Consider the following 20,720-nt stretch of genomic DNA (forward strand, 5'->3'; position numbering starts at 1 on the left):
AACGGGCAATGAAGAGTGTTGCCGATAACACTAAAATGAATAACACAATGAAGACGGCCAACAAGCCCTCGAGAAAGAGTGTTGAATCATCCCGCCTTAGGGGGGAGAGAAGGTACACAGATTCCTCTTCGAACTGAGGAAAGAACCACCGATGGAAGAACAAATGCTGTCAGAAAGGCCGCAGAGTAGCAGCCATCTTCCAAACGATTCAACACGGAAAGGGGGAGACGACAGCCACTTCCAAACGATTCATCGCGCCTACAGAAATGCTGAGAAGATAGCAGCAAAAGCTGCCCGTAGAATATGGACCGCCAAGAAGGCTGAGGTGATGATTGAGCAGATGTCGTAGAGTTGCCTGCTTGGATAAAGGAGCCCGTCATGGAACCACCACGGAAAGAAGGCTGTGAAGAGCCGTCGTTGGTGTAGGACCAACAAGCCCACAAAGGCTGCTGGAGAAACGTTGGTCGGTGCAAGGAGGAAGAAACTTGCCATCTATGAATTATCCGGCTGAGGAGGAGAGGAACTAAACAGCCGAACAATGCCGTCATGGATGGAGGAAAAGGCTCCAAGGGAGCAGCCCGCTGAAGAGATCGAGAGGCCAAAGATGGGTGCCTTGAAGGATTCCAAGAAGATGGCAACAGAGAATGAAACTAAACTGATCGCAGTGAAAGAGCCGCCGTCAGAAACTTTCCGGAGACAGCTTGTGTCGGTTCAAAGAAGAATCTGTAACAGGGGAAGAGCTCTGGAAATAGTGATCGAGAAGAGAACCAATGATATATGGTTGATAGTCAACTGGTTGGAGAAGAGAAGCTTGGAGCAATGATCATAGACTTTGTGTTCACATGGAAAAGATGAGAGATTGATGGGAAGAAGTGGCCAGACATGCCCGGTTGGAGGAGGCCGAGCATGGAAATGGCAGCATGCTCGCCACCTCTCCTCGATCACAGGAGAATATTCTGATGGAGCAGCCATTGCCAAATGGTTTATCTTCGAATAAGGAGATAATCGCGCCGAGGAAGAGGCGGAGCAGCCAACGTCTGCGCGGCTAGTGGGAGAGAGATAGCATCACCACACAGCCGCTGTGAAGGCCATGGTGGGAATGAAAACTGGAGAAGAAGGATGAGAGGGCCAAGAAGTGCCGCTGAAAGTAGAGACGACAGTTTAGCCATCGCCGGTAACTGGCGGGAGAAATATGACACAACTCTGATGCTTGCTTGCTCTAGAAGGCGAGTGAAATAGCGAGCACACTGTCAACTGCATCATCCCGGCCGGGAGGGACCGGCAAGGAAAGGGCGTTGGAAAAAATTGTTTAGAAGAGCTGCATGGAGAGCCGCCGACAGAAGGTGGAGGAGGCGCTTGTTTGAAGTCGTCCGTGTTGGATGAGTAATTTGGGCTCTGGTGCTATTGGGCTAAAAAAATGAAAAAAATGGGCTCATAGTTTGAGCTGGAATGGGACGAGAATGGTTCCCCAAAACTAAGCTTTGGGCTGCAAATTAAATTCAGTCCAAAGACAAGTGAACTCCTCGACACGAGTCAAAACTGTCAGTCAGAAGAAAAAAAATGAGATGGCTCCTAATGGCATGAGCTAAAACTGCCAAGATGGCTCCTAATGGCATGAGCTAAAATTGCCAAATATGGCTCCAGACACGAGCTAAACTACCATCAGAAAAATTGAAGCACTCCTAAATACGAGTATAAACTATTTATCAAAGTGAAGATCGTGCAAGTTAAGTGTCGAAAAACTCGAACTTAACTTGAGGGGGAGTGTTGGAAATATATCTTGAGGTGTCCCAAGTATGTTGGGAAGAGAATGTGTGGAGTCTCAACCTATTGGGAAGAGAATATTATTTATAATGTAGAGTTCCAATATTATACTCCCTCCGTCCCGCTTTAGCAGTCCCATTGACTTTTCTGCCCTCTTTTTGTAAAAATGATAAAAAATAGTTAAAGTGGAGAAATGGTAAAGTAAGAGAGACAATAATGTAGATAAGACTGTTCTCTATATTATTCTCTCTTTTAATTTACCATTTCTCCACTTTAACTATTTTTTATCATTTTTACAAAAAGAGGGCAGAAAAGTCAATGGGACTGCTAAAGCGGGACGGAGGGAGTAGTTCCTAGGTATATTTATATCTAGTATACTATAAATACCTATGTACTCCATGTATCAACAACAATTAAAACCAAATACAATGTAGTCGATAAAGCTTTGAGTGTTTTTATTTTCCGCATTTTTACTTTTCAACAGTGGATGCTCTAAGTTTGTTCTGACATGAAGTGTTTAGAGAGTGAGAGAAGCAAACCTCCCATGGATCCACCATAACATAATCAGAGCTTCTGCAAGCAAGATTACACATCGCAATGCGATGATTTGCACGGATAAGTCCCTGAGAGAGCATATTTAAGAATGTTGAAAAGGAAAAGTGACTTGCACATTATTGGATGTGAAAAAGGCTTCTATACCATGCAATTAATCATAAGCGAGGCATTCAACACAACTCAACAAAGAAGTGAAATGGGAGAATAATGTTTGCCTGAGAGATAAGACAGTTTGAAAGGGTTGGATATCATTTTTCCATGACTAAAACCCACGCCTCTCAATAAAGAGAAAACACTATTTTCATGAAAAAAACAAACCCACTTCTATCGCTTCTAACCAATACACACAGCAGATATCATCATACATAACTCTGGCTACATAACAATAGAATATAGCATTATCATAATACCTTCTTCTTGTAATACTCGTTTACAGGTGCCATATAACCCCCAACGACAAAAAACCCTTGAGAATTTACAGCATCTCAAGCCAACTCTGAGTAGTCAAATATACCAACACATCGAAAAGCCAAATTCAACATAGATGGACAAGTAATCAGCACATATAGTCATGTATCTCATTCCACAGTCTAAATAACACCATTTGTAAGACAATTGTTCACAACCTAAATTTAATCATCGTATTCAAACACAACAACGCAATAAGTGCTCACCGAGACAATGCAATTGCATGTATGTAGGAGGATTGAAATTCTAAGTTGAAACCAAAACTACAAGAATCTTTCCCCTGTTTGGGAGGAAGGCCAAAACATTTGTCAGGAAATATTACAAAGCATACTATGCATTTCATCATTTTCTTTCTGTTACTCATCTCATGACAGAGTTGATCGTCTTGCTATTGAGGGTTATCATTTTTCCTTTTGTGTTGTGGCTTTTGATCTACAAATTCCGAAGAAGGCATTTGTCTGAATATAACACTATAGAATCCTTCCTCCAGAGTGATAATAAACTCTTACCAATCAGATATTCATATTCAGGCATAAGGAGAATGACAAGAGGTTTTAAAGAAAAACTAGGTGAAGGAGGTTATAGTTGTGTTTACAAAGGAAAGCTTCGAAGTGGACATCATGTAGCAGTCAAAATGCTTGGAAAATCAGGAGGAAATGGGCAAGACTTTACGACTGAAATATCAACTATTGGAAGGGTACATCATGTCAATGTGGTGCAACTTATTGGATATTTTGCACAAGGCTCCAAGCGTGGCCTCGTCTTTGATTTCATGCCCAATGGTTCTCTTGAAAAGTACCTCCTCAATCGAGAAATGATGAATTATTTAAATTGGAATACAAAGTTTGATATTGCCGTTGGAATAGCTCAAGGAATTGAATATTTGCATCAAGGGTATGATATCCAGATTCTTCATTTTAACATCAAGCCTAACAACATACTCCTCGACCAGAACTTCATCCCCAAAATATCTGATTTCGGGCTAGCCAAGTTGTACTCCACCGAGAAGAAGGTAGTTTACATTAACAGCCGCTAGAGGAACTATAGGATATGTTGCTCCAGAACTAATCAACCGGGGTATAGGAGGAGTCTCTTCCAAGGCGGATGTGTATAGTTTCGGGATGCTGCTGATGGAAATGGTCGGCTTAAACAGAGTGTTGAAGGAAAACAAAGATGATTCTATATATTTACCAAATTGGATATATGACCACATTAAGCAAGGTAGGGAGATTGAAATTGAAAGGGTGGAGGAAAACAGTGGTAATGATGAGAATGAGAAAGTTCGGAAGATAAATGAACCCAGATGATCGCCCATCAATGAATCAAGTGTTGCAAATGTTAAAAGGTGATGTTGACCGCTTGCAGATTCCAGAGGTTCCATCATTACAATCAACCCAAATTTCATCATCAAAATCAACCCAAATTGCTGCAAATGAGGAAGAGAGTTGGCTTACAGATGCAACTGATTCTGTATCATTGCTCCATTATAACAATGCCAGCACCTTTGAGATTACTACTGCATGAACCTCTTCTTCCCAGTCTCCTGTTCTCCATTGTCCATCCATCTCTTTCTTCTACATGTATCTGTATTGTACTCATAGTTTTGTTTTTGATTCCTTAGTGGAGTAATATGTAATCAATAAATCATTTGCTTCTAACCAATAACACAGAGTAGACATCATCATACATTATCTCTTGCTATATAGCATTATCAATTTATCATAATACCTTAACTTCCAGTTGACCAAAACTACAAGATTATTTCCGCTGTTTCAGAGGAAGGCCAAAATATTTCTCAGTCAGTGTCATAATTTTAACTTTCTAACTCGTACAAACGCCACAGTATTACCAGAATCGGATAAGACTAAATCAACCTAACAAAAAATATTGTTATATGTCTCAATCGAAATAATCTGATTGGATTTTCGTTGGGGTCTGATGCAAATGAACGAAGAAAAGTACGAGAATGACTGAACTGGTAATAAAGAACTCAAACTTATTGAGAACTTCGGAGTATAAAAACTCAATGTAAAATTAATAATCAAAAGTCTATCTTCTAAGTTCAACAATGAGGCCATTATATAGGCAAAGGAAAATCCTAAACTTATTGAAAGAAAATAACTAAAAAGATTATAAGCAAAAATAACTATAAAGAAAATAAGCAAAAAGGAAAACCTAATTTGTAGAAGGAAAACAATTAATATTTTCCATCTACTAATTCTACTAACTAGGAAATAAATAAAATCCAAAATATAACTTTCTTAGCCACCAAGTCATATATTCTACTGCATCATACTCCCCTTCTTGAAAAAGACTCGTCCTCGAGTCTGCTTTATTGAAATAGCATCTTAACCCATTAAAAATTTCTCCAACTACATCAATCATAATGCCAGCCCATTCTGCCCAATTTTTAATACGTCTTCTCTTTTTCCTCTTTTTAGTATGACTAACTTGCAATATCTTCCTATTCTTCGAACCCTTCAGCCTTCTCCTCTTTCCACTCCCAAATCCACCACCATTGCCTTCTACAACTTCCTTGTATTTTAGGCACTCTTCTGTTATAAGGCACATCGCTTCTCCATAAAACTGAATGCTTCCACCTTCAAGAACCATAGAATGAGAAAACATTGGAACATTTTCAATGTCCAGAACCTTATGAGCTATAAGTAAGTCAAGCCTCCAATCATCATAACAACCTTCGTCTATGCCACCATAAGTTCCAGTCAATTCCTGCAGCAACCTTGCTGGCCAACTTCTCTTTATCTAAGAAACTATTTCTGATAACAAACTTCTCATCAAAACCAACAACAACATCATGTTTGGTTGTGGGTAGAGATATTGACAGTGAAGCACTCGGATCTTTAACAAAGTAAGACACAAAATATTTGCTTGTAGGTGCAAACCTCGATGATGATGCAGCAACAACAGAATCAATGAGATCATCGTATACGGGCTTATCATACACCACCATCGACAATATATCCTCGTCGTACACTGGCATCGACAATATATCATCGTCGTATACGGGCTCATCATACACCGGCATCAACAATATATCCTCGTCGTATACGGGCGTATCATACACCGACATCGACAATATATTGCTGGTACAATTTTTCGACGGTTCATCCTCATCATATGATGTGAAGACGTCACTGAATATTGGATTGTCCATCGAACAACGCTCCGGCACAATAGATCTCATAGGGTTGGATTTCCCCCGACGCTTCTCCAGTTGCGCCAATCGTCGTTGTAGGTCTCGAACCTGTTGTCGCAGATCACCGTTCTCGATGTCGCGCTGGAGGTCTCGAACCTGTTGTCTCAGATCATCGTTCTCGATGTCGCGTAGATCACGCTGTCGTGCAGCCACTTCATTTGGGAGATCTCCAAGTCCCCCACCACGACCGCCACCACGAGCAACGCCACGTCTGCCGCCATGTCTACATTCAGCCATTGATAATCAACCTGGATCGTGATACCAAATGATGCAAATGAACGTAGAAACGTATGAGATGATTAACTGATAGATAAAGAACTCAAACTTATTGAGAACTTCGGAGTATAAAAACTCAATGTAAAATTAATAATCAAAAGTCTATCTTCTAAGTTCAACAATGAGGCCATTATATAGGCAAAGGGAAATCCTAAACTTATTGAAAGAAAATAACTAAAAAGATTATAAGCAAAAATAACTATAAAGAAAATAAGCAAAAAGGAAAACCTAATCTGTAGAAGGAAAACAATTAATATTTTCCATCTACTAATTCTACTAACTAGGAAATAAATAAAATCCAAAATATAACTTTTTTAGCCACCAAGTCATATATTCTACTGCATCAGGGTCTTACTCAAGATTAGTAATTGGGATCAAATATTTAATTTGGTGGGAAAAAAATAAATGAAAATTGATATATTGAGACTCAAGATATTATATAAATATTTATCTCATGTTTACTCGAACCCCGACTATTGGATGAAAGTGAAATTGTCTTACCAACTAAGTTAGGTTTTATTATCCACTGCTAACTGTATTGGATTGAAAACCATAGTCATATTTATGAGAGGGAGATCATCATTCGTGCTATTTACATGGTGCGGTACATGTCTTGTTACTAGCCTAAATCTACAATGCTGCGATCGACGGAAGCTCTTGCTCGCCCTCTCCTTCGCTTGTCTATGCAGCTGTCGCCTGTGCCTTCAAGATCGTATCAGACTTTTGATACGACAAGACTAGAATTTGTATACTCTCATGCTATCACCAACACCTGATGCGCGTGCGCCTTATAGCACTCGAATGACCCTCTGCCGTAGAGGACTTTGGCCCCACGTCCGCGCCCCTCGGATCCAATTGACTCTTCATCTACCACGACTCTGTCTTTTATGCCATCTCCGGTCCTAACAGAAATCTGCACGAGACAGAGACTAGTGGGAAACAAATACAGATCTTCAAGTGTAGAATGAGAAGGGGCAAATGCCGTGGCATTTTATATTATACTATCTTAATATATGTAAATTCATACTATTTGCACCCCCTACATTTAAAGAGAAAAAAAATTTATTTACCCCTCCCCTAAGAAACACACCACCTAATCCCCATTCATATCAAAGTCATTACTATTGACAGGTCATGACTATTATTCAAGTTGTCCCATTGCGAAAGTTGCTTAGTCTTTGCTAGAGCTCATAAGTCATACTCCCTCAGTTTCAATACAAGTGAGACGTATTCTTTTTTAAGACCGTCCCACTATAAGTGAGACATTTTCTTTTTATAAGTTTTCACTTATAAAAACTTGTGCCAAAAGAAGTGTCTCATATGTAATGGAACGGAAGGATTAAGTCATAAGTTGCTTAAGTATCTACCTTTCCATACAATCATGTTTATCATCAGTTCATCTCCCTTTAATTTTGCTAAAACTGGGTAACCCTTAGTCGTTATTTTAATAGACTAGCTAGATGCATGGTATAAATTGAGAAAGTCATTATGTAACAAAGTTGTACTCGTAACTATATTAAACACAAATTATTCAATAAGAACCCAGTGATTTTGAGTTATACTTGAGTTAGACATTGGGTTGATAACCATCCAAGCACTAATATTACATGTTTTTTTAAGAAGTTTTTTCACAAAAATTTGTATCATGTCTTATAGACAACGTGAATCTATTCATTTTAACTATTTCCAACCCTAAATATTAATTAGTTTTTTTTTAATAAATACTTTTAACTATCTATTTTCAGCTTTTGTAGAGCGTGTTATTTTTACTAAGAAATCATTTTTTGGATTATTTAAGAAAAGTTTAGTTATTTTCAAAAAATAGAAAAAACAAAAATTTAAATGTCTTAGAAACAAAAAAAAAAAAGATAAAAATATTAAATGCAATAAAAGAGAATTAAAATATATTACAAGATAATTAAAGAGTAAAAAAAGAACCAAACAAGATATAAAACTAAACATGCAATTTAGTCACAACTCGAAGTAAACATGCAACCAAACAACTTTCTAAAAGATATACTACCACTATATGAAGGAACTGGCAGCGGAAGCGGTACGACGGATTAACATAATTTAACAATTATTAATCGCACAAATAAATCACATAATAATCAGATCTATTTAGTAGATTATTAGACAAAATCTATTCGCATAATTCTCACATGTATCATGCTCATAACTTGAATTAATCATGCTTTAAGAATATTGAAACCTAAAACATGCTTTTTTACGGAGCAGAAATGATACCTAATTAATTCTCCAAAGAATTGAAGATGGCTAACAGCTTCTCCATGTGACGCTTTGAATACTAGACCACAGATCTTCTCTCTGGTTCTCGAACTGTACTCCGATATCAGTGTGGGCTGATCTCACCAGAATACTAGGACTTAAATAAAGAAGACAGAAGAAATCCTTTTTGGAATAGGAGAAATTTCGAGCTGCTCTAGGATAGAGGGGGACGAAAATTGCAGTACATAAAATTATGATTTCTGTCTCCTTTATTCTCCTATTTATATTAAGTTCCTTTTGGGCCCAGACAGGGATCTATGGAAGGTTTTGGATATGAGCTCATCCAATTTACTTTTTACTAATTAAATTGAACCCACAATTTAATATAAGCTTAATTGGAATATTACGACCAGCCACTACAGAAGTAATATTGAACTCTCCCCATCCAAATCCAAAATTATAAGTAATCTGGGTTTCCGTTTTAACTTTCATTTCTCGCGCTTAAGATAAAAATGTCCATTAATTAATTAATGTCTTCTATGGACTTAATTAATTAACTTCTTATTAATGTCCGTTTTTAACCTTGTTTCGCGCTCTTCTTGAGGACATTATCAAACGAGACTCTCCTCGCGCACGATTCAATATAATAGTAATCCTAGCACCGCTAGATATTAATCACCACTACCCAATATATCAGGTTTATTGGGTTACGAAAAACCCGCACCATTTGATAAGTCAAAGTAATGCATAATCAATACTGTATGCTCAATGCTAACCTACATTGATTAAGAAACAAATATTTGTCAAGACCTCGCCTTTCAGTAGATAGCCTAAGGACAAGTCTTGCTGTTAGATCCGTTCAGTGCTATACCACACCAATGTCATCTTATTTCAGTAAGGCTTAGAAATATGCAGACTGACATTGCAACCTTTCTCGATGGATAATCTAATTCCATCTAGGTTGTGAAATTCTTCTTTTTCTTTGTTTAGGACTGACCGTGTTACCTTAAAGTGGATGCCGTCCACAACCGGTCTACTAAAACAAAGACCTTAGACCTTGTTAAGTTAACTTATACATTTAAACATGCAATTAACATCCATTAAATGTAAAACATAACAACATTATGACAAAAATAATCTGTTTTATTCCTTAGAAAATAAAATAAGAGTTTTACAGTATTCAATCACTCAAAACGTGATTTGTAGTATACAAACTCTAACACTATATTATAAGAAATTTGGATTACAATGATTTGGAAGTATCTAGGAAATAAATCAAAATTGGTGCTATATAAAAAAGGAAACATAATTAAGAATCTGTTTGGTGGGTCTTCAACGACTTTGAGTCAACCTTATCCCCATTCATAGCAAAGTCATTAATTACTGAAATCTATTCAAATTTTCCATTTGCGTAAGTTGCACAACATGTTGACTATGTCTTTGCTGGACCTCATAAGTCAATCGTTACTTGAGAATATCTACCTACCATACAATCATAAATATTACTAGTATCACCATTAGTTTGGCTAAAACTTGGGTAACATTTACTCATTGTGAATGGAATAAATTGAGAAAGTCATTGTGAAACAAAGTTGTACTTGTAAGAATTAAAACACTAGAATTAAGCCAAAAAATCATCATTCGAAAGGAATCTGATCATTTCGGGTTAGACCTTGAAAATTATTCCTAAGAAACCACATGAAATATACACGAAATATTACACTAACAAATTGATTTAGCCTTTTTCAAAATTTCTCTGCAATCAGCTGTCGTGACTGAATTAGTTTTTCCCGGATGACACGTAATAACCACTCAATATACGACACGTGGTGTGGTCAACATCAAAAAAATGAGCAGCTCAACTCTAGTCTTACTTGAAGTCTCCTTTAAATACTGTAATCATGTACACCCAATTATACATCTAATAGACTATGAATGTATGCTGGTGTTGGTGCTGCTGCATAATAAGTTGTTGTCACGTTTTGTTAAACATCTATTGATTAATTCCATGAGAGCCATGATCCCAACACATCAAAGCCTCATCATTTCATCTTTCTTGGTGATTCTGTCACTCCATAGTTTGTTTGAATCTTGTGATGCCATATGCACCTTCGTCGTGCGGCATCATTCCCAACATCAGGTTTCCTTTCCGCCTCAAGGGCGACCCCAAGACGTGCGGTGATCGAAGATTTGAATTATCATGTGAAAATAATGTGACCTCCATCTCCCTTAATTCTCACAAATACTCTGTCAAAGCAATCAACTACACTGGCTACTATGACAACTCCATCATGAGGCTGGTTGATGCTTCCATAAACAAAGACGACATCTGCTCATTCCCCGCCTTTTCTACATATGCCTATACTCGTCCTTCTAACCTGTTACCGATTAATTCTTTGCCTATTAACTTTATAAGCTGTCCAAATCCCTTGAGCAACTCTTCCCTTTATACTGATATCACTACTCAGTGTACCTCTAATTCATCCCTACACAGATATGCTTATGTCAAGGTCGGCCAGATGAAGGTCTCAGAGTTGCCACACACCTGTGGAGTAGACCTCATAGTGATGACATCCTGGTATAATTTTAAGGGTTTGGACAACGTTTCGCTTTCAGAAATTCATGAGTCCCTCTTGTATGGATTTGAACTCGCCATCTGCCCTTGGTGTGGAACATCCAAAGTCTCCTTATTAATTCAGTGTAAGCATGAAAGGAGGCATGATTCCCACATATATTTTAGAAAATGGTGTTGATCACTTCTACTGTCTAATCATGTATTGTATGTACCTCATATCTGCAGGGTTTCTCCCAATTCTTGTGGTCTTTCTAGCATGTAAGTTCTTCATTTCGGATATGATTTCCTCTTGATCATTATTATTTTCTTCATCAATTAATTTTACAAATTCAGATATCAATCAACTAATTTTCTTGCTTGTAAGTTGCAGGTATGTTGTGTGTAGCAATAATCATCCCTGTATTCACCATATGTGGATTCGCCACTGTATCGCTACTCGTACTTTATATTCTATTGCTATTGAGATATATGTTATACACCGGTAAGAATTCTTTGTTTTTCACTAGTTGTCTGTATTTTTATATGGTAAGTATATTCTTGTTTGATTACCATATCTATCTACTCGGTGTGCAGGGCACGAGCATACAAGTAACCCGTTGTTCAATGGATCAACATTCCGTAGAATATATGGATTCGCATTCCATCTACTCGGTGTGCTTGCAGTTAGAGTCCCATATGTCGTGCCATCGAACCCGCTGCTGGCTCAAGTAGCAGTTGCCATCGGTGCGCTCTTAATTTCTGCTACTTTTCAACTCCTCATTTATAGTACAAATATTCAAACTTCTCATTAAATATTCCTAAAGCATGCATGGGATTGACTTTGAAAAGTTCTACAAAATAACAAATTTTCATTTTGGTTATTTTTTTATTTTTTTTTTAAATAACAATAATAGCACAAAATGATATTCCCTTCGTCTCTCATAACATGTCTCAATATGATTCGGCTTGATTTTGAGAATATATAAAAATGAATGGAAAATGGAAAATGGAAAATGAAGTCATATCTTTATATAGGGTTATTTGCCAAACACCAACTTTCAATATTTCTGGTTTTTCCCCCAAACTTATATTTTTGAATCTAAATACATTAATTTTGAGTTTTTTTTATTTTTTCCTAAAATTAAATTTTCCTGAAATTGAAACTGATGTGTTCGCCGCAAGTGTCAGCGTGGCAAAAGTCGACGAGTATTAAAACGAAGTCGTTTGGATAAAAAAAAATGGTATTTTTTCTTAAAATATGAAAGAAAATTAGTTGATAGAATATAGGATATATTTAACAAAAATAATACTAGTAAAAATAAAACGAAATCATTTGAGCATAAAAAACACATTGTTTTGTGAATGCATGGAATAATTAAGAAACTTGAAATTTTGTAATTAAAACTTATTTAATTCGGAGTATTTCATTTTCAATTCTTATGGTATTAATCATAATTAGACCAAATTATGAGATTTAAATTGTTATATCTAGGCCTGTCAAATCGGGTAACCACGGATACCCGATCCAAAAATTTCGGGTACTGAATTCCGAATTTCCCAAAAATTGATAACCGATACCCGATCCGAAACTTATTTCGGGTATCCAGTCCCGATTTTGGGTTTTTTTTTCTAGATTTATGTTAATTTTATTTGGGAATATAACAAGTTTGATGCATGCTCTGTCATTTAGTCTAAAATTTGGAAAAATCATGCATTGACTACAATGAGTTCAAGCTATGATAGAACACAGGTTTGCAAAATTATGTAACAAACCAATGTTTTAGAAAACGGACCGGCCGGCGAACCGGCGTCGTTACTGGTTCACTGGTTCAACCGGTTCACTGGTCAAACCATTGGTTGAACCGGAATATATAATAAACACATATATTAAATATTATTAAGAAATTTAATATTTTTATGTATTAAAATAGATGATGTTTATTAATTTAAGAAAATATATTTCGTAAAATAATATTATAATTAAATACGAATTAGGTATTAAGTTTAGATAAAAATATTCATTGACGTCAATAGCTAGGGTATATAAATTAAGTATGTAATATAAAAAATTTATTTATAGTAAATAATGAATCTTATATGGTACTAATAATAATATAGATGGTAAGTAGAGCATCATTAAAATATAGAGGATGATAATTATTTATATTATAATTAACAATTATATTAAAGAATATAAAATTAAAATGAATTATTAGTTTTTGTAGATAAAAATTTAATGGTTATGTATAAAAATATTTGATGTTCAAATTGTTCAATGAGCTCATGTGGTGGAGTGGTAGAGGTCTTATGTAGAAGAGAGGTCATGAGTTCAACTCCTACCAACAACAAATTTTAAACATTTTTAAACATTTTTAAACAAAACAATATTGAACCGGTTTCCGGTTCACGGTCCAGCTGGCCGGTTCTGCCGGTTCACAGCGGTTCAATGCATTGGTGGTTTAAAGGAGTGAACCGGACCGGACTACCTACCAGTTCGCGGTCCGACCGGTCGAACCGGCCGGTCTGGTCCGGTTTTTAAAACATTGTAACAAACTAATTCTACAATTAAACGCTTCTTAAGCACTCATAAGAGCATCTCTAATGCTAAATAGGCCAGCCATTCTCTCTTCCTGCCATGTCAGCAGCACTAAAAATACACCTGCCACATCAGATTTAGGCCAGCCGCAAAAAAATAATTTAAAAAATACTACATTTACGGAATTAAAATTACGATTAAATTACGGAATTAAATTTACGACACATATACGGGAAAATTAATTCATTTCATTCAAAAAAAGTACAAAGATTTTAAAAAAATACATGATTTTTTTTTTAAAAAAAGGGCTTCCACACACGAGCCCCGCCACTCTCTACTCCTCGTCGCCGTCGCCGTCGCCGCCGCCGCTGCCACCACCTGTGGTATCTGAGCCCACGTCGGAACCCGCTAGCCGTGCCCTCGCGATTTCCAAATCAACCCGCATGCTCTCGAGCATCGAGTGAAGAAACATCTTCTCCGTGGGGTCAGTGGCGGTCCTCCAATCTTGGAAGACCTTGTACATCTGATCCCGCGTATGGTTACATGAATGGAGAGTGTACTCGAGTGGGGCGGGTGGGAGAGCGGAGGACTGGACCTCATGGGGCGATAGGGGGGATCCTCCCCTCGCAGCCCGTTGCGCCCGCTTTTGTCCAACCGGGCGAGGGCGACCAGCAACTGAAGGAAGGGATGGAAACTCCTCAGCATCCGGGGGGAGGTCGTGGGATCCGCCCCTGCTGCCGCTGTAGTCGCCGGAATAGTTCAGCCTCTGCTTCTTCGGCCACCCAGCGTCGCACCCCGCCCGAAACTTCTCGGAGTCCTTCAGCAACAAAAAGCACTCCCAGAAGTTGAACTCCTTATACTTCCCCGCCAAGGGGAACTGACTCTCGGCTATCCTCCGGGCGTCCTCCTCATTCTGCCCACTAGTGAGCTGACGGACGGCGTTGGCGTACAACGACGAAAAATGGCCGACCGCGGCCCTGATGCGCTCTTACCCCTTCCGGACCTCCTCCCCGCTGAAGTCCTTCCCGTGCGGGCATTGCCTCCTATAGGCAGTTCTGATCTTCGCCCACATGTTGACGACCCGCTGGATCGTCGCACACCTCCAACCACCCCCTAGCCACCCCGGCGTACTCATCCTCCGTCCACTTCCTCCGGCCGGGGTTGTCGTCACCAACGGGCTGCGACGACTCGCCGACCGCCTTGGCCTTCCCCTTCGTCTTCTTCTTGGGCGCGGCCCGCCTCGCTGGAACGGGAGTATCCGGATCCCCGAGATCGATCCCCATATCATGCAATGACAGAAGGTCATCTCCAGTGAACTGTGTCTCCACTGGGGTCGACGTGTGAGACGAAGCCGTCAAAAAATCAAGCGAGGGACGATATACCGTGTCCCCTCCCGGTGACCCCTGCATCCCGGGATGCATACCGTGCTGCATCCCTCCCTGTCACATCATCCCCATCATCTGCTGCAGCATCTGCTGCTGCATCTGGGGCATACCTCCCCACCCCGGCGCTGACTGCCACCGCTCCCCTGGCTCCCCTGCCCCCCGCCCGGCATCCCCCACGGCATACCCCCCGGCATACCCCCCCGGTTCCCCCCCGGCGCACCGGCCATCATCCCCATCAACTGCCCCCAAGGAACGTTAAACCCTGGGCCCATCTGGCCCCATCCAGATCCCACATGTACCATGGGAGTCTGAGATCCGCTCGTCGCCGGACTGGACTCGTTGTTGTGATCCATCGCTCAATGATGCTCTTGTACAGAAAGTTAGAGAGAGAAAAAACTCGTTAAAATAAGTGGTGCAAATGAAAATGAAACTAAAATCGCGTTTATATAGGCTTTTAAAAAAACAAAACAAAATTCGGCGCTGGCCGATCGGGCCGCCACAATGGCGGCCAGCGCATCGGCCAGCCCACGCCGACCCGCTCGCCGATTTCCCGCTGGCCGCCTCCAATGGTTCGCTTAGCCGGTCGCTAGCCGACCATTGGAGATGCTCTAATGGAGGGACCTTCCCCATCGGCCTCCATTGCCTCACCACTGTGGCGGAAAGGCTGTCGATCAGCCCCCTCCCCTCTCCCCCAAAAGGCCAATGTATCCCCCTTGGCCGATCCAAATGGGGCGTCAATCGGCCCTCCATTGTGGTAAGAGGGCCGACGATTGGCCCTATGATCTTCCCTTTATTTTTTTACTGAAACACAGAAAGAGAGAGAGGAAGAGAAGAAGAAGAACAAGAGAAGAAGAAGAAGAAAGGTCGTTGTTGTCGAAGATAAAAAAAAATGAAATTCTAATTTATATTTAAACTATAAATTAGTGGGCCAATAATTTTATTAAATAAATGGACTAAAAATTAGTGGGCCAATAATTTTATTAAATTAATGGACTATATTTGAGATGACCTAATTTAGGTTTTCATTTAATTAATTAATAAGTTGTCACATAGAGGTAAATTAAAATTTATTTCATGTACTATAATATTTTTACATTTTAATTTAATTAAGTTAATAACATATTAAATATAGAAAATTAAAATAAAATAATGATAATATGAAAATGTTATGGAAGAGAAGAGCCATATGGGAGGCCCCTTCCATTGTGGGGAGATAAGCCCTTTCAAAAATGAATAATGTGAAAATAATAAAAAAAGAAAGGCCTAGAAAGGACCAACCATTGCTAATGCTCTTAATCTTGTTTGCCTTCTGTCATTAATTTCTTACAGTGAGTTTACATACACACTAAGACACATACACGCCAAGATACACTAATAAAGATCATCTTCAAACATAAATAATCCAACAAAAAAGCAATACAAAAAAGGAAACTTTAAAGAATCCAACAAAAAGCTGGTTGCCGAGAGCGCGCTGCAGTGCTGGAAGAGGAGAGGGTCGAGAGCTCGTTGCGGGATCAGACAGAGAGGGGCAGCGCCACGGCGGTGGACGACAGCAGAGGGAGGCGCCTAGGCGAGAGCAGAGGCAGGAGAAGGGAGGGAGGTGTGCGTTCATGGTTTTTAAGCTTTTGTGGTACTCTAAAATGTGACTTTCAAAATTACATTTAATTTATTAAATGATTTTTTTTAAAATCGGATAATTCGGATATACCCAATCCCGATCTGAAACCTGAAAAATCAAATATTGGGTATCCAATTACCCAAATTTTGGGATTTGGATACCCCATATCCACATTTTGACATGCCTAGTTATATCCCTTGAATTTAAGGTGATATTTAAATTATCCAATAGTAATATTTAAAATTCATTTTATTGTCACACCTTTTGTTTGTGCAAATATTGAGGAAGCATAGTATGCATTTGATTATTTTCTTGACATGACAGACTTGGTCGTCTTGCTATCAAGGGGTATCATTTTCCCTTTCATGTTGTGGCTTTTGATATACAAATTCCGAAGGTCTTTCTCCGACTATAACATTATAGAATCCTTCCTCCAAAGTGATAACAAACTCTCACAAATCAGATATTCATATTTAGACATAAAGAGAATGACAAGAGGTTTTCAAGAAAAATTAGGTGAAGGAGGCTATGGTTGTGTTTACAAGGGAAAGCTTCGAAGTGGGCATCATGTAGCAGTCAAAATGCTGGTGCAATCAGGAGGGAATGGTCTAGACTTTATAAATGAAATAACAACAATTGGAAGGGTACGTCATGCCAATGTGGTGCAACTAGTTGGATATTGTGCACAAGGCTCCAAGCGTGCTCTCATCTTTGATTTCATGCTCAATGGTTCTCTTGAGAAGTACCTCTTCAACAGAAAAAGAATGAATTACTTAAATTGGAAAACAAAGTTTGATATTGCCATTGGAATAGCTCAAGGAATTGAATATTTGCATCGAGGGTGTGACATCCAAATTCTTCATTTTGACATCAAGCCTCACAACATACTCCTCGACCATAACTTCATCCCCAAAGTATCTGATTTCGGGCTAGCCAAGTTATGCTCCGGAGAGAAGGAGGTAATTACGTTAACGGCCATTAGAGGAACCATAGGGTATGTTGCTCCAGAACTCATCATCAATAGAGGTATAGGCAGAATCTCTTCCAAGGTGGATGTCTATAGTTTCGGGATGTTGTTGATGGAAATGTTGGGCTTAAACAGAGTGTTGAGGGAAAACAAAGATGATTCTACAAAGTATTTCCCATATTGGATATATGACCACATTAAGCAAGGCAGGGAGATTGAAATTGAAAAGGTGGAGGAAAACAATAGTAATGATGAGGATGATGATGTTCGGAAGATGACAATAGTTGCATTATGGTGCATACAAATGAATCCAAATGATCGTCCATCAATGAATCAAGTGTTGCAAATGTTAGAAGGTGATGTGGAGCGCCTGCAGATTCCAGAGGTTCCATCATCGCAATCAACACAAATTGCTGGAAATGAGGAAGGGAGTTGGCTTACAGATGCAACTGATTCTGTACACATGCTCCATCATAACAATGTTAGCACCTTAGAGATTACTATTGCATGAACCTCTTCTTTCCAGTCCCCCTTCCTACATCCATCTCTTCTTCTACATGTATCTGTACTCTACTCATCCTTAGTAGTGATATGTAATCATAAATCATTTGCTTCTAACCATTGCAAAGAGCAGATTTCATCATATATAACTCTGACTCCATACAATAAATATAATCCATATAGCATTATCATAATACCTTAACTTCCAGTTGAAACCAAAACAACAAGATTCTTTCCCCTGTTTCAGAGGAAGGCCAAAATATTTTCCTCATTAAGTGTCTTAATTTGAACTTGCTTACTCGTACAAACGCCACAGTATTACCAGAATCGGATAAGACTGAATATAGATAGACTTACATGGCATCAGAAGTCGATATACTATCTTTCTCGATAAATTTCAAGGGCAATTTATCTAGTGGCAGTGGTATATCTACAAAACCAAGCAGCATTCATTATGATTTTCGTGCAAAGATCATTTTTTATGTGATTAAATGAAACATATAGCATGTGCTGATTGCACAAGCACTAAATTTACCTGCTTATGAAGCTTCCATTCGATGAATTATTGGAACATGAGGAAAGTCGACATGGGCAAAAACGCAAACAGGTAGTATGCAAACCGAATGCAGCTGATCTCTTAAAAAGAAACTCTTGTACAACTCATTCATTAATCGAATAATCAATCAATGTTTTAAGTTTTAACCATCAATTGTACTTTTTTAACAATGTTGATACTCTTAATTATATACTTCTAAAATACATGAACTTAGTACCACTTCACTATTTAGTTAATTAAATTTAAATGTATTGTTGAAAAGATCTCAATAATGCACTATCGGTTGCTCTATAAATGTAGACAATTAACTATTCATTTTTTTTCAAAAAAAACATGAATTTTTATTGAGTATTTTGTTAAATTCAAATATATTGTCGAAATTTGAAAAGATCTCAACAATGCAATATCGATAGCATTTTTTAGTACAAATAATGTAAAATTATTTAATGTCAACAACTTTCAAGTCATTCTTTTTATGACCTAAATTCATCAATATGAGTAAAATTAGAAACTAGCCCCAATTTTTTGTAAAAATCATGCCTACGAGCTAATCATATTTGAAATATTAATCTGTCATAGAAATTGATTAAGACTGATAATTTGATTAGCAAAGTTTAATTTAGTAATACTCCCTCTTTCCCACTTTAGGAGTTTCGGTTTACCATTTTTGGGTGTCCCACTTTAGGAGTCCCGGTTGGAATATTCCATAAATGGTATTAGGCCCTACATTCCACTAACATTTTTCCACTCATATTTTATTATAAAACTAAAATTAAAAATAGGATTCACATTCCACTATCTTTTTTCATCAACTTTTTTTTACATTTCTCAACTGGAACTTCTAAAGTGGAACGAAGGGAGTATATTTTAGCAAATCAATACAACAACAAAAATGCCCGAGCATCTCTTAGTATACTAAATTATAGGAAACGTCATAATGTTTCGGCAGATAATCAAAAGAATTAAACAAAATCATTAAATTCCTTTTAATGTAAGTAAAATGCATTAATCCGAGTCTACCTAAATTAGAGGGCCTTCATTGATTTTTATAGCGATTCAACTACATTTTTTATATCATAAAACTGGTGGTGAAAATGAAACTCCACAGCTCAGCAAACTTAATTTAGAATTTATGTGCATGATTTAATTTTATACAGTGTTTTTTCCCACTGCTCGATTGCCTTGACCGACCATTCATTCTAGCTGATAGTAACATTCGTCTAATTAATGTTTACTTTTTCGATATTATAAATACCCATAAGCTACAAAAATAGAAATTCTCGAATAAAGCTTAAATTACCTATTTGAGAAATAGAGAACATATATAATTCAATTATTCGAAAGACAATTTATGTTATAGCATTATAGCATACACAAAATTTCTGCATATTTCGAGAGGAAAGTTGAATTGTTTTATCAAATTTATAAGTTGAATTGGATCCAAAGCTCGATTATCATTTTATTTATTTATTTGAAGCTGTAAAGAAAATGAACAAATCGATATTTGATTTTTAGTAACATAAAAAATTAATGAATTCAAATATTAGTATAGAAATATATAACAGTGCTCATGTAAGTATTATATTTGACGTAATATTTTTCAATAATAATAATAATGAGGAGAAGGAAATGTTTGATTAGGTAGAAAAATTGACATTTATCTTGACAAGCGTGTTTAGTAAGACACCCGACAACCTAAATAATTATGATGATAGTTTTTGGAAATAATCCCATTTTGTTAGTTGTTGTTATAATTCATTTTCTTGAATCTAAAATATCAGCTTTCTAATTTTGACATTGTGGTCCTATATATTTCCTAATTATAATATCTTGTTTAGTGATAATTGACATTTAAAAAGTCTCATGATATTGTAAATTCAATCTTTCATATAATTGCATATATTTGATACTTTAACATTTCTGTTTGAGATAGAAATAAGTATCCATACATATCTTGTTTATCTTTTAATTGCCTTTTGAGGACTTCATCTAGTAATCACCAAAATGTTATTGGTAGCTTTATCTTTTAATGGAATTTTTCATACTATATGGAGTAAAAAATGAACTAAATATACTATTTAACTTATTTTAGTT

The 20,720-nt window shown here is 37.6% G+C and overlaps 1 protein-coding gene and 2 pseudogenes across 4 annotated transcripts; all 3 read left to right on the plus strand.

Annotated features, from left to right (window-relative positions):
* The first annotated feature begins 3,154 nt into the window (after window positions 1–3,154).
* On the plus strand, window positions 3,155–4,311 carry LOC125209135 (rust resistance kinase Lr10 pseudogene; annotated as a pseudogene).
* A 6,146-nt stretch (window positions 4,312–10,457) lies between these two features.
* LOC125213733 (uncharacterized) lies at window positions 10,458–15,150 on the plus strand. The gene is made up of 4 exons (XM_048114438.2): window positions 10,458–11,209; window positions 11,310–11,342; window positions 11,455–11,565; window positions 11,658–15,150. The coding sequence occupies exons 1-4, from the start codon at window positions 10,606–10,608 to the stop codon at window positions 11,873–11,875; spliced, it is 966 nt and encodes a 321-aa protein (XP_047970395.2). The 5' UTR covers window positions 10,458–10,605; the 3' UTR covers window positions 11,876–15,150.
* An 86-nt stretch (window positions 15,151–15,236) lies between these two features.
* Window positions 15,237–18,190, plus strand: LOC148930042 (rust resistance kinase Lr10 pseudogene; annotated as a pseudogene). 3 transcript variants are annotated; one of them, XR_016136182.1, is made up of 2 exons: window positions 15,237–16,614; window positions 16,927–18,190. The product of XR_016136182.1 is annotated as a rust resistance kinase Lr10 pseudogene, transcript variant X3 (transcript). The 3 variants fall into 3 exon arrangements; XR_016136181.1 differs by having other exon boundaries at window positions 15,237–16,584; XR_016136180.1 differs by having other exon boundaries at window positions 15,237–18,190.
* Window positions 18,191–20,720: the final 2,530 nt, after the last annotated feature.

This window comes from Salvia hispanica, chromosome 3, assembly GCF_029641045.1.
Source record: "Salvia hispanica isolate PSC_SH4W2 chromosome 3, Shi_PSC_v1, whole genome shotgun sequence".
Lineage (NCBI taxonomy): Eukaryota > Viridiplantae > Streptophyta > Magnoliopsida > Lamiales > Lamiaceae > Salvia > Salvia hispanica.

Bases quoted from the DNA above. Each gene is read 5' to 3' on its own strand.
- LOC125213733 (XM_048114438.2), top strand. From the start codon at position 10,606: ATGCCATATGCACCTTCGTCGTGCGGCATCATTCCCAACATCAGGTTT. The intron at 11,210-11,309 runs GTAAGCATGAAA...TCATATCTGCAG, and splicing joins AGTCTCCTTATTAATTCAGT to GGTTTCTCCCAATTCTTGTG. The intron at 11,343-11,454 runs GTAAGTTCTTCA...TGTAAGTTGCAG, and splicing joins TCTTGTGGTCTTTCTAGCAT to GTATGTTGTGTGTAGCAATA.